The 15,127-nt window shown below is 43.6% G+C and overlaps 1 protein-coding gene across 3 annotated transcripts in view; it reads right to left on the bottom strand.

The window, feature by feature from the left end:
- Nucleotides 1-15,127, bottom strand: part of ABCC4 (ATP binding cassette subfamily C member 4 (PEL blood group)) — a 283,152-nt gene that overhangs the window by 170,973 nt on the left and 97,052 nt on the right. For all 3 annotated transcript variants that reach the window (XM_074387539.1, XM_003928200.3, XM_074387538.1), the window contains 2 exons: nucleotides 7,187-7,288; nucleotides 762-851 (listed from right to left, as the gene is read on the bottom strand). In XM_074387539.1, coding sequence (XP_074243640.1) covers nucleotides 762-851; nucleotides 7,187-7,288 — 192 coding nt within the window. The remainder of the gene's footprint in view (nucleotides 1-761; nucleotides 852-7,186; nucleotides 7,289-15,127) is intronic.

Here is a 15,127-nt window from a genome sequence, read left to right as displayed (position 1 = left end):
TTTTAAAAAAATACCCAGCAGTCACGTCTCTGGAGAGCAAACTTCAATTGTGAAACCACTCCTTGGTTATACACCCTACATCTAGATTTACTGTGTTGCTTTAGAATGCATGAGACTAAGTGAGTATGTACGCTTCCTTCACATCTTTTGCAACACATAGATGTGATGTGTCTGTGCCCCCCAGTATCAAGGAGCTTACAATACTGAACCGAAATCATCTGTTTGTGTATCTGTCTCACCCAAGATACCAGAAGCTTCTGGAGGGCAGTGGCGTCTGGGTCTTGCTGACAGGTGTTATCTTTTGCTCCTGACACAGGGCTACACACTGGCTGCAGGTTTGTTAAATGTGTATTCACGTGACTTGGAGAAGTCATAGTAAAACATGTCGAAAGCTTTGCGGACAAGCCTTCACACCCTCCAGATGTCTTGTCTAGGGTCCACTCTGACAAAAGCAGCTCCCACTTTCTGAGTCTCAATCCATCCTGCATAGTGGTCATATAAACAATTTCCTTCATGGAGATGTCCAACTTCTGGGAGTTCTCAATTATGCAACTTGAAGAACCAAGGGAAACATGCTACAAATTGCCCACATTTACTTGGTCATGTGACCTTCTTCCAAAACTAACGTTCCGTGCACTGAGAAATGCCATGCCGAGCATACCCAATTCAAACTTGTGTTGCACATAGCTTTGAGCTCAAACCCAAGAAGTTAATATGAGAAGCGGGGTTGCAACAAGCGGCCAAAAGCCATTATAACTCACCTTCCCTGCTCCCACGGGGCCGACCACAGCTAACAATTCACCAGGTCTGACAGTAAAGGAAAGGCTTTGTAGAGTTGGGGTCTCTGATGCCTACAAATTAAAGTTTATAAAATATGCCCATTTCAATAAAGTTATACAAATCACTTCAAAAAGCGAAGAAAACAATACAATAGTCATCAATACATGAACATAACCCAAATCTTTCTCCTTCCTATTTTACGATATTGTATCCTAGGGTCCTTTTCATACAATCACATTTTTTTGTAGGGTTTGAAACAGTTGGGAATCTTCAGTACTTAAGGCCCATTCCCTTTTACCAGATTTTCATGTGAACGCAGCTCCAGACATCCGCAAAATTCAGACACTAAAAATGGCAAGGCCACCTTCTTGAAATGACAACTCATGCTAACTTACCACAACAATATTCTTTTTTTTTTTTTTTCCCACTTTAAGTTCCAGGATACATGTGCAGAACATGCAGGTTTGTTACATAAGTATACCCGTGCCATGGTGGTTTTCTGTACCTGTCAACCCATCATCTAGATTTTAAGCCCTACATGCATTAGGTATTGGTCCTAATGCTCTCCCTCCCCTTGACCCCCACCTGCCAACAGGCCCCGGTGTGTGATGTTCCTCTCCTTGTGTCCATGTATTCTCATTTAAAACAATACTCTTAATATAATATTCAGTATGGGGGCTTTTCAAGCATACGTAAGTTTTCATTATGTCCCTTGATTTTAATATTCTATTTCATTAACGTCCACAAGGTGGCAGCATGAGCACATGGCATGCCCAATCCTTGGCTAATGGATGACTTGAAATCTCCACTCATCTTCCCGTTTTCACTTGATAAAGCATGAACTTCAGTTACACCCAGCCAGCAAGAAGGCACTTTATACTATAAAGTCATTCTTGGCAAATGAACGTCTACAAATGGTGGTCAACCCTGTAACCAGAGATCTCATTTAACAACAACCAAAAAATGAATAATAATGAAATTAAGTCTGTGTTCATGGGTCAAAGTGAAAGTCTCAGCGTTATACCTGCAGCTTGCGTTACCTATCCCAGGTCAATAGGGAACAGCACAGTATTCTACTATAAACACTGAGGTAGCCACCACAGCGCACAATCCAACACAAGGGGAGGAAGGAATGAAGTACTCATTACCATATCAGAAATAATGTTCCTGAACAATCTATAAATTCTATGATAGAAAGATTCAGGAGCATAAGGATGTTTTTACATATACTAAATGTTAAGAAAATTATCAATCACTGTTAATGTTAAAAAAAAACAAACAAACATTGTTTTAGGCATGGCACGGATTGGCTCATGCCTGTAATTCCAACATTTTGGGAGGCAGAGGTGGGAGGATCACTTGAGCCTAGAAGTGCAAGATCAGCCAGGGCAATATAGTGAGAACCCATCTCTTCAGGGAAAAAAAAAAAAAAAAAAAATCAGCCAGGCATGGCGGGTGTGTGCTGTAGTCCCAGCTACTCAGGAGGATGAGGTGGGAGGATTCCTTGAACACAGGAGGTTGGGGTTGCAGCGAGCCAAGATTGCACCACTCCACTCTAGTCTGCATGACACAGTGGGACCTTGTCTCAAAAAAAAAAAAAAAAAGTTATTTTACAGTTCATTCTTTAGGAGACCAAACCAAATTCATTACTTTTATACAGAGCTTCTAATTCTTTTCAATTGAGAGGATTACATGTGTATCAGGGAGAGGGGATCATTTACCAGTGCATGATAAACCAAAATGAAGAGGTGCCTCTTCTCGTACAAGGCCAATCAGTACTTTGAATTATCTATCTTTTAAAAAGCAAGTCCGTTGGTACAAATAAAGAGAGGAATGGCTTTAAATTCAGAGTATAGAGCCTCAATTGTAAAAACTGCCAACGAGGAGAACTTTTGTCCAAACCCAGACATCAACACTATCAGACAAAACTTGATACTGCTAAGTGAAGTCCAAACAGCTACAATTTGGGAGGAAACCCAAAGTGATTTAACTCTCATATTGAGCATCTTCATCTGAATCTCCCACAGATAGACTGGAGAGACCTGACCATGCCTGTCTGGCAGGCATTTAGCAAATTTATCTGAGTCCCAAGTCCTTTCAGAAGGGGTTATTCTTCCACATAACATGCTTTGGTAAATGCTCGTCCACATCATAGGAAAATGATCAAGAGTGAATCAAAGGCAGTGCAGCCTCCTCAACTTAGAAAAGCATTCTTTGAAAATGAATCCAGTATCCCTGAAGGGCAGAACACCCTGGGATGATGGAAGAGGGAAGCACACACGAAGCCAACCAACCCAAAACCTAAGGAACTGAGCTGGCCCAGCCCACAAACAGGTACTCATCCACCCCCCCGCTCCATGTCTCATGCGGGCATGTGTGATTAGTAAAACGCCCAAAAGACAGAAAGCACAGCAGGGGAATAACAGATCAAGATAACCTTCAAAATGAAACACTCATCTGTAAACGACTTAACAGTCACATACCCAAATAATCCCAAACATTTCTATAAATGGTCAAAGGCCAAAATATGTGTGTATGTAAACTGACCTCTTATAAATGTGTCCCACATCACATATAGTCACAGACCAAAACAATCACGATCACTTTTTAAGCACAAAGAAACTAGTGCCAGATTTCATAGGAATTATTTAAAAGCCATCCACAAGAGGCAGGTTTTTCATATGTGAGAACCTTTCTGTTTTTGTCTCTCTACTCCTTCCTACAGGCCTACAACAATTTCTTTTTTTAAAATAGTAATACATTATTATCTAAGCACTTGGAAAAATAACGTTAAAGTGTGACATATTTACATGATTTCGTAAGTACAAACTTGTCACAGATTCTCAAAGTGTTGCTTGACTTGGTGCTCTTCCTCTAAAATGTGAACGGTCTACCCTGTATTCCTGATTAAGCAACATCTGTCTTTCAAGACAACTGAAACCTTCTTGTTTATTTCTGAGATTACAAAGGACACAGAAAACACAGCTGGTCAACCTGTCCCTTCCCCCTCCTTTGCAGTATGTCTCCTTCCTAAGAAATATTTCTGACTTGACTTCTTTTTACTCAGTTTTGACTGCAAAAGAGTGAGCCACATGCGAACCCAGCTTCCCACCATGGCCCTGGTTCTCTGCAGAGCAGGTTTCTGCCCCACCGGGATGCCAGGGACCCAGCACTGGTGCGCTGCAGCCAGAAGGGGGCAGCACTAAACAGCTCGGGAGTCTCGGCCCCTTCTGGACACTGAGGCAGAAGGACTGAACCCCGATTCTGGACCGGACCGTACGCTGAACCCTGGGACAGAGCCATGAAGAAAGCAGAAGCAAATCCCTGCCCCACGGAGAGTCACAGCCTCCCACAGGGACACAGACTTTACAGGTTAGACAGAGACTCAGCTCCAGCCCATTTGTTCTATAAATGAGACCTAGGCTGGTGAGAAGACCCTCCCTCCAACATCCGCTGGTCTGTCCAGCAGGGCTGCTGCTGGGGTCTCTGTCTTTCTCCTAAATCCCAGCCCTGCACACCCTCTTTCCTCCGCAGCGTCTCCCCAAAAGCCCCAGTGTCTGTGCCCCTCCTCCCACCCAAGCGCCCTCACCCACATGACCCCCCTAATAATCCCTGGTGGCATGCGGCGTAATCACGCCAAGACAAGGCCCAGAAAACAGGATGGAGTGTGCTGTTTACAATGTAGTTGTCAATGTTGGCTAAGAAACGAAAAACAACCAAACGGCCCATTTTGTAATGTTGCAGAGTTTGGTACAAAAGAAATTTGCCAATGGGATCCACACGCAGTGTGCGGTGGCTACCTCACTGCCTGCCTCTAATTCAACAGCATTCACCCCCAGTGCTTTTTCCTAATGGGATGTTCATAGAGCTTTCTGTCAATGCTTAAAGCGTATTAGAGCTGGGCGCGGTGGCGCATGCCTGTAATCCCAGAGGCTTTGGGAGGTCAAGGCGGGCAGATCACTTGAGGCCAGAAATTCAAAACTAGCCTGGCCAACATGGCAGAAACCCCGTCTGTACTAAAAATACAAAAATTAGCCAGGCGTGGTGGAGCATGCCTGTAATCCCAGGTACTTGGGTTTGGTTGAGGCAAAAGAATTGCTTGAACCTGAGAGGTGGAGGTTGCAGTGAGCGCAGATCACACTACTGCACTCCAGTCTGAGCGACAGAGCGAGACACTGTCTCCAAAATGAAGGAATGAATGAAGTGTATTAGGGTGGAAATGGCAGCAGGTTAAGGAGAAACTGTCAGGTCAGGTGATGGACATTGTGTGAGTGTTTCCATGTGCACAAGGTGCAATGGTGTTCTATATATTTGGGAACACATTGTTTTGTTGCTAGAGATGGCAGAAATTACATCAGAATTAGGCACACATGAAACAGGGAGGGCGATACTTAAGATACCAAGGGCATGTGGAGAAAGTAAGTCTGGAGCCTAGAGAGTGCTGACATTGGTACCACAGAAGGGAGCGGTGACAGGGCCGGGCAGGAGTGCTGCTCAACCACCTGTTGGCTCTTGGCTCCAGCAAACTACACTAACTCAGTCACAAAGGTCAGCCACAAAGAGCACCAGAGAGGAGAGGATCTGCTCACCACCAGCACCACCCACCTGCCTTAAGCAGCCTGAGCAGTCCCTGCGCCCTTGGAAGAGCCCCTGGCCCTCTGGTCCCAAATCTCGCTCGCAGCTAGGTCCCTGGGCTTCGCTCCTGGCAGGCATCATCTCTGGCCCCAGCGTGTAGCCTCCTGCCATGGCTGATCTCGGGGTGGCCTCCTCCACTGCTGCTTTCCCTCTGTGTTGGTTCTTTCATCACCTATGTAATGAATTCCCTGCATAATATTCCCTCCCCCTGCTGTTCTGTTTTCCAGTCCAACACAGACTGAGACAACAGGACCATGGACTCGGGTGAGCGTAACCACAGAACCAGCCCAGTAACATAGCAAACCTTCTCAGTTGCCATGGATCCCAGGTTGCAAGGCACATCATCTGAGCATTCCCAGATGAACCGAATACGCAACCATGGGCAGAACCCGAGTGCTAGGACCAAAGGAGGAGGAGCAAGTTCACAGGTGGATCCTCATGGCAGGATCCAGGAGCTGATCAGATGCAGTGCTGGCATCACTTCCCTGCAAGATCCAATCGGACCACGCCTCATTACCCTCTGCCTGTAAAACCTGCCCCATCCCCCAGCTAGGGAAGACAAATTTGAGCATTGCCTCCTATCTCCTTGCCAGGTGACTTACAATACAGCCTTTCTTTTCCTGAAAAGCCGGAGCCACAGCAGTGGCTTCTATGAGCACTGGGCAGGGAGCCCACTGCTTCCTTAGAAGCATGAGGAAGTCACTGGACTTGTGGATAGCAGGAGATGCACCAGCCTTAGTACTTCTTGTGGGTGGTCTCTGCTGCTGTTTCTATTTGCCTAAATGTCACAAGTAAACCAAGTGTTGAACAATCCCTGTGGCCTTGCCTGAACTACCTGTCTGCTTGCCACATGGTGAAACTCTTCAGTCAGGAATCCATGGAGCTTGCTTGGGCGGCCTGCAGCTTGCCCTCTGCCTTAGGCTGCCACCAAAGCAGCTGGTACCACCCAGATGCTTAGTATAGGGAGCCAAACCCCAACCCTGTGGCAAAATCCAAGTCATGGGCTTTTTCAATATGTAATAAGATGACCTGAAAACAGTAAGGTGAAAATGTGCACTGATACCCCAAAGTCTCTGTAATAATTTACAGCATACTCAGCAGTTAACCCATTCCATGCTGCACCCCAGTCTGTCTAATCCTATAAAATCCAATACTGCCAATGTCTAAACTTAGCGACTTTTAGGTTAGAATGAGGTAATGCTTTCAATGGGTTTTTTTTTTTTTTTTTTTTTTTGAAAATCAGATAAAATGCAGCTGGGCATGGTGGCTCAGGCCTGTAATCCCAGCACTTTGGGAGGCTGAGGTGGGCGGATTGCCTGAGGTCAGGAGTTCCAGACCAGCCTGGCCAACATGGTGAAACTCCATCCCTACTAAAAATACAAAAATTACCCGGGTGTGGTGGCAGGCGCCTATAATCCCAGTTACTTGGGAGACTGAGGCAGGAGAATCTCTTGAACCTGGGAGGTGGAGGTTGCAGTGAGCCAAGATCACACCACTGCACTCCAGCCTGGGCGGCAGAGCAAGACTCCATCTCAACAAAAAGAAAGAAAATGAGATAAAATACAAATTGTCAAATCCCTAAGTCTGATTTCATACCTACTTTCTATTTATTACAAAATTTACTCCTAATTTTGAGAATCTTTGTAACATACTTTCAGTAAATGAGCAAGCCACATTTTTATACCAAGTGTAACATCTCAAAATTCTCTATTAAACCAACGTCACTCATTATGTATTAGCAGTCATGACCTTGCAGTTAAGGATATCTTACCTTATCCCAAAAAGCAGTAAAATCCTGCACATGCACCATGTTTTTACCATCTGATGGCAGCTGACAGTTGCGCTGTGATATCTCATCAAGTAGCAAAAAGTTCTAAAGAAAGTAAGAAAAACACAGACTGTTTAAATTACAGAAACAAAAGCAGAAACAAAAGTCATTGCTTTCATGGAATTTGCAACACAAAACTTTATACAGCCTACAAATCATCTTACCAAGTGTATTTAAAGTATCAGTTCACATCAGCATATGCTATTTATTTAATAAACATATAAAGAGTTTGTGGCCATGAACTATCTTTGTAATTTTAGGAACCGTCTGTGTCTTTTTTTTTATCAACAAGTAAACTGGTTCCTAAAAAAACAGAAAATACTGCTTTGAGGTTGAGCACATTTAGAGATTGCACATTTCCACTGCTGGACTTTTGTGTTACTAATGGTGAACATGGGAGTTGCTTGGAAGTGATCTGATGAATATTTCATGAATCCTCATCATGTGCCAAACCCCGTGCTAGATGCTGGCAACATGAAAGTCGAGGCCATTCCCAGCTTTCGGGAAGTGAGTTAACCCAGAAGGGTAGGCAGGAAACGCAGGGCAGAGCCTGTGAAAGCAGCCCTCACTCGGGCTGGTCACTCCGATTCAAGTGGCCTTTCTCCTTCCTCGTGCATGCCAAATTGACATATAACGTATTCACTGTCACTTAAGTCACTGTTCTAAAAACTAAGAATTAAAATTAAAAAAGCCCTCATTACATTTCTATCTCTTAAAACATATTATATAAGCTTCTTTTCACAATCACTTTTTTTTTTTTGAGATGGAGTCTCGCTCTGTCTTCCAGCCTGGAGTGCAGTAGCACAATCTCAGCTCACTGTAATCGCTGCCTTCCGGGTTCAAGTGATTCTCCTGCCTCAACCTCCCCAGTAACTGGGACTACAAGCACCTGCCACCATGCCTGGCTAATTTTTTGTATTTTTAGTAGAGATGGAGTTTCACATGTTGGTCAGGCTGGTCTCAAACTCCTGGCCTCAAACAATCTGCCCACCTGGGCCTCCCAAAGTGCTGAGGTGTGAGGCACCGTGCCCGGCCTACACTTACCTTTTTTCCTTGGTCAATATCCCCTCCTTGACAGCAGGAATGTCCCAACCTTTCACTTCCTGCTGTTTTTCACACTAGTTAGCAACTATACAAGGCAACTTAACTGAATTAAACAAAGTCCTGCTAACCATAACAAACCTAACATAACGATACATGGGAAAACTCCCTTTTGCCCCTCAAATGGTAGGTATAATTCAATGAGAGAAGCTACAGTGGTTTAGAAACAGAATGAACCACCTACATCACCCCCACCCCATCCAAAATTTTGTAGATGCGGCAAACGTGGTCAGCTCTCCTCAAAATCTACTCTCAGTTTTCTGTAGTTAACAAAACTCCCCATTTTTAGCCAATACATAGCAGCCTGGAATAAGGAGCACTATTCCCAGACTTAAGTTCAGCCCAGTGGAAAGTGACAACATCCAGGAAACTTCCTATACCCCAACGTCCAGGCCTTGGAAGCTTCCTGGACAGCTTCCCCTCCAAAATCCACATGTTGAAGTTTAGTGGCCACTGTAGTGGTAGTAAGAGGTATTTAGGCCATGAGGGTTCCTCCCAAATGAATGGCATTAAGGACCCTGTAAATGAGGCTGCAGGCAGTAGGCAGCCCTCCAGCCTTTCCGCCTTCTGCCCTATAAGGACAGAGCATTCCTCCCGTCTGGAATATGCACCATCAAGGCACCATCTTACAAGCGGAAAGCAGGACACCAGAAAACCAAACCTGCCAGTGCCTTGATCTTGGACTTCTCAGCCTCCAGAGCTGTGGGAATTTCCGTTTTTCATAAATTACCCAATGTGTAATTTATGTGTATCCATCACAGACTAAGACATCCCCCAAAAAGATAAAGTCATAATCTCAGTACATCAAAGGTGACTTTATTTGGAAATGGAACTGTGACAGATGTGATTAATTAAAATGTAGTTATATTGGAATGGGCGGGGGGCCCCTAAACCTAACATGATCAGTATCTCTCTAAGAAAAAGAAGAGAGAGACTCAATTTCCATTGTCACTTTTGTGGTACTTTGTTCCAGCAGCCCTGGCAAACTCACATGGAAACTTACGAAGATTTTGCATGAGAAAATAAACCACCATGTGTAAATGGCTGTTACATGGATGTTTTGCAAACCCCTGGTAACTCTGAAGCAACTGAAATGAGCATGGAACATGTTTTAGACAGAGAAAAAAACACTTAAATAAGTCATCCACTACTTAGAAAATTGTCAACATCCTTTGAGTCCTTAAAATTTTTATCTGTCACTTCACAGGGCTAGAAATTTGACTGCAATGTTACACTTCAAAAGAACAAAAACTGAAAATGAAAACTTTCTTCTGTGCAGGAAAAGAAAAATACATTCCTTTCTTCTATATAGGAAAAGAAAAAAAGTCAGTGTTTCCCTCAAAGACCCTGCAAGCAGAAGATGCTGTCTGTTCATCCGCTCCCTCGCTATCCACCCACCAGCCGTACTGAGAGCCTCCTGAGGATCGGACACTGCTGGTTCTCCCTGCAGAAACCCATGTCTGGCACAGCAGAGAGGGCACAGACAAATGCCAGCCTGAAGATTCTGCTGCAGGCTTTACCACAGCATCTCTGCTTCCTCCCTCCACACCACCTATCCCATGGTTAACCAGATAACGATCTGGGCCTAATATGCCACAAGTCACCATACCTCAAGAAATGATCCAACTAGGCCAGGCGTGGTGGCTCACACCTATAATCCCAGCACTTTGGGAGGCCGAGGTGGGCAGATCACTTGAGGTCAGGAGTTCAAGATCAGCCTGGTCAACATGGCAAACCCCCATCTTTACTAAAAATCCAAAACTTCACTGGGCTTCATGGCACACGCCTGTAGTCCTAGCTACATGGGAGGCTAAGGTATGAGAATCGCTTGAACCTAGGCGGCGGCAGTTGCAGTGAGCTAAGATCACATCACTGCACTCCATCCTGGGCAACAGAACAAGACCCTACAGCAAAACAAAATAAAACAAAAAGAAATGACCAATTTCACAAGTTTACTGACTGATAATCATGTGTGATACTAATACAACTTTTTCACTGGTCCCTTCTCCAGCATCCTCCACACAACCAAACCAATCCCAAACACCACTCTCTAAAGATCTTCTTGAAACACCTCTGATAATTGACACCATGCTTCAAACTCTTCCACGATCCAGCAGTATGACATTCACAATCCCAAAGTAGCCTCTGCCTTGATTCCCTGAGTATTCATCCCACCCTGTCCTTCAGGGCCCATCTCAAAGACTAATCCTGCTGGGAACCAGCTCAAGGTGGCAGCAGCTGGAACTGAAACTGAGTTATGCAGAGGGCAGAGATGTGTCCCCCATGCTGCATGTACAGACACAGTCATCTGCATGAACACTATCCTGCATCCAGGGTCAGCTCTTCACAGATACATGCTACAGTCGTAACAGACTGTAGGATTGGTTTAAATGATTCAAACCATCAGCCATGTCAGCACAGCAACAAGCAAGAGGTTATACATCTTATTAATCTTGTCTAGACAGAATAAAATTCTGATTTTAGCTGAAGTGTGTGACCAAGACATCAAATTTATTATTCTGTATGTGCATGTTAGCACAGAAGTTCCCCACCTTCAAAACCAAAAACTATGCACACAGTACCTCTATGGAGCACTGGTGAATAAATGGATCTGCGTAGAGAAAGACATGATACTCGTTCAGTGGTTAAATGAGACTCCATTTAACACATGAACGGCTTGCAAAGGTGCTGGAAGGGCTGGCTGGACCTTCTCTTGTCACTCAGAAGGATGAAAAAGCTGAAATGACATTGCCAAAACAGCAATGAAGTGCATCCCCAGAACAGGTCACTAGAGGAAGTATCTGAGGGCAGAACTCAGTCAAAGAGATCAAATTCAGGGTGGACGGTTGGCAAAAACTGAAGCAGCTTTGTGAACAATATAACCTCAGAGACACATTTTACTGGACTTGGAAGTCATTGAAAACTTCCAGTGCCTTGCCGTTAAGATAAGATCTCTTAAAATCCTATTGGACTTGCTCTATGCCAAGATCATCAGTCCTTTCCTTAATAAAACAAAAACAGACGGAGTTTCTTGGACCTAAAAGCTTCACAATAAATGTTTCATTTTCTGTACATGGAAAAAGGAAACTGAAAAGTAAAAGTAAGAAAGACAATGAATTAAAGACTTAAATGTAAAACCTAAAACCATAAAAACCCTAGGAGAAAACCTAGACAGTACCATTCAGGACACAGACATGGGCAAAGACTTCATGACTAAAACACCAAAAGCAATGGCAACAAAAGCCAACATTGACCAATGGGATCTAATTAAACTAAAGAGATTCTGCACAGCAAAAGAAAAAAACTATCATCAGAGTGAACAGGCAACCTACAGAATGTGAGAAAATTTTTGCAATCTATCCATCTGACCAAGGACTAATATCCAGAATCTACAAGGAACTTAAACGAATTTACAAAAAAAAAAAAAAAAAAAAAAAAAAAAACCATCAAAAACTGGGCAAAGAATATGAATAGACACTTCTCAAAAGAAGACACTTATGCAGCCAACAAACATGAAAAAAAGCTCATCATCACTCTTGATTAGAGAAAGGCAAATTAAAGCCACAATGAGCTACCATCTCATGCCAGTTAGAATGGCAATCATTAAAAAGTCAGGAAATAACAGATGCTGGAGAGGATGTGGAGAAAAAGGAACACTTTTACACTATTGGTAGAAGTGCAAATTAGTTCAACCATTGTGGAAGACAGTGTGGCGATTCCTCAAGGATCTAAAACCAAAAATACTATTTGATCCAGCAATCCTATTACTGGGTATATACCCAAAGGATTATAAATCATTCTACTATAAAGACACATGCAAACGTATGTTTATTGCAGCACTGTTCACAATAGCAAAGTCTTGGAACCAACCAAAATGCCCATCAATCATACACTGGATAAAGAAAATGTGGCACATATACACCATGGAATACTATGAAGCCATAAAAAAGGAGTTCATGTCCTTTGCAGGGACATGAATGAAGCTGGGAACCATCATTCTCAGCAAACTAACACAGGAACAGAAAACCAAACACCGCATGTTCTTGCTCATAAGTGGGAGTTGAATGATAAGAACACATGGACGCAGGGAGGGAAACATCACACATGGGGGCCTGTCAGAGGGTGAGGGGCAAAGGGAGGGAGAGCTTTAGGACAAATATGCAAAGCATGTGGGGCTTAAAAACCTAGATGATGGGTTAATAGGTACAGTAAACCACCATGGCACATGTATATCTATGTAACAGATCTGTATGTTCTCCATATGTATCCTAAAACTTAAAGTAAAATAAAAATAAAAATAAAAATATATATTTTAAAAAAGAAATTTAACAACACAATGTTTCTAAACTCTGTGTCTGCCAAGCTCTGGTGTATCTACGGTCAAGGCTCTCTTAGTTCTGATCACCTTGTCAGTATACCAGGCAGACCTATTCTTCCTCTCCTGATGCCATTTTCACATTCCATTGTTCATTAACATATCCACATGAGAAGCAAGGAAGAAAGTGAACGTTGGATCTATTCATTACACTCATCATTTACAACCTCCATTTTTAGAGAAATAGGAAAGGAGGCAGAACCAGGCAGACCCCATCAGTGGGTCTTGTAGCAAACATCTGTACAGTTCTAAAGCATTCCAGACTTCAAAGCCAAATTCATCCCCAAATCTAGTCTTCTTCTAGTATTCCATATTTTAGTAAACCCAGATGATTTTCCAGAACAAAAGTAGCCCCTGATCCTTATCCCTCCCCTTGCCCCACACCCAAGTCAGGACATGTTCCCAATGCCTTTCAAATCTATCCAAGACTCTACTTGGCCTGAGTCTGAATCAAATCATCATCTTCCTGGACTGTTTGCTCCACCAGCCTCCTGACATATCTCCCTGCCTCTACTCTGGGACCCCAATGCATTCCCCAGTCTGCAGCCAGAGCGAACTGAAAATATGTGGATTTTCTTGAACATTAAGAGCTTTTCTCACATTTTCCGTAGGTGATCCCCCATGGAAATGCAGGGCATCAGCCTCCTGGCGGCCCCAAGCCCGCTCCCTTCCAGAGCCCTCCCCCACCTCTCTCCACTACCACATACGCAATGCTGCAGGCTATTTCTTGAGCCTTCACAGGAAGCACAGCACCTGCACAATGGCGCCGGCAGCTCTACCAAACCACCTCATGGGGTACCTCGGACATTGCCTTCCAAAGACAATGACACATGAGCATGGATTTTAATTATGTGGTTACTTATTAACCCCACTTGATTCCCAGGAGGAAATTCCGAGCAGGAAGGACTCCTGTGCATTGGCTTATCATTGTATCTAAGCATCCATCACAGTGCCAGCTTAAGCTAGGTGTTCAATTACATTGTGGAGTCAATGAGTAAGTGAATGAATCAATTCCAGATTTAACCTCCAAAAGCCTAGCATAGACCAAGACAGGTATCTGGGTGCTTCCTCTCAACTGATTTTAGTCGTAAGTGATCCTGATGTCTTTCATATTTGCTACACGTATTTTGGCCTAGTGTGCTTTTTCATCACACCACTCAGGCAATGGGTCCCAATGGGTCCCATATTTTCAGAAAGATACTGGGCTCCAGCCAATGCCTGGTGAAGCAGAATCTCGAAGGTGTAATAATTTAGTTTTAATCAGAATATCGGGTAATTCTGATGAACTAGGGAACAAAATGGCTCACAGGAACCATTCAGGTTGAAAAAACACAGTCAAAGACCTAAAGGAAGAAAAAACAAAAACTAAACTAAACCTCCAACAGTGACTTCAACACCACCACGAAGGAGTTCACCGCACTAACACCAATGCTTTCTTACCAGTTACACCTGGTCATTTGTTTCTCCTTTACTGAAAATCACTACTGCTGACCTCTAGGCCCACCTTCCCACCAGAAACCATGCACATGCGGGGAAATTAAGGTTTCCTGCCCAAGTCAAAGAGGCATCCTTTATCTGGACACAAGCACCTTGCCAAAGTTAGCCAGTGGAAAATGTCAAATTCCCAGCTGGTCGTTTTATTTTACTGCATGCACACATCTGTCTACACAAACAGGAATTTCAAGCCTTAGACAAAAGTGAGCTGCACTTTAATGGAAAGTAAATTTTAAAAATCTTAAGGATTTCTGCCCTTCTGCATATTGGACCACAATTCTTTGAAAACTGTCTGCAGGATCCCTTCCATGCCACACTCTGATGTGTGACATAATGTGTGACATAATGAGAATGACAGTCATCACTTCCCACTAAAACAATGCTCAGTTGTTAGGCATTTGCCAAGTCTCATAGACATAACGAAGCTAGAAGTTGACTTCACTTAGACATTTTCTGAGTACCTGCAATCCATGCATACTATAAAGATGAATGAGGCATTGTGTCTGCCTTTATAAGTTGAGAGTTTAGGAAGGGAAAGAAATCTATATACATACAGCTTCAATTATAAAGGGAAAATGAAGACAAAGTCACATATGGAGAGCCCAAAAGAAGAAATGAGGATTAAAGGGTGTGTGACAGGCCGGATGCAGTGGCTTATACCTGTAATCCTAGCACTTTGGGATGCCAAAGCCAGTGGATCACTTGAGTTCAGAAGTTCAAGACCCAGCCTGGCCAACTTGGTGAAACCTCATCTCTACTAAAAATACAAAATTAGCCAGACTTCGTGGCTCATGACTGTAATCCCAACTACTGGGGAGGCTGAGGCAGGAAAATTGCTTGAACCCAGGAATTAGAGGCTGTAGTGAGCCGAGACTGTGCCACTGCACTCAAGCCTGGGTGACAGAGCAAGACTC

The sequence above is a fragment of the Saimiri boliviensis genome, chromosome 16 (assembly GCF_048565385.1).
Source record: "Saimiri boliviensis isolate mSaiBol1 chromosome 16, mSaiBol1.pri, whole genome shotgun sequence".
NCBI lineage: Eukaryota > Metazoa > Chordata > Mammalia > Primates > Cebidae > Saimiri > Saimiri boliviensis.
Note: the sequence above shows the minus strand (reverse complement) of the source record. Positions and strands in the feature narration are given on the sequence as shown.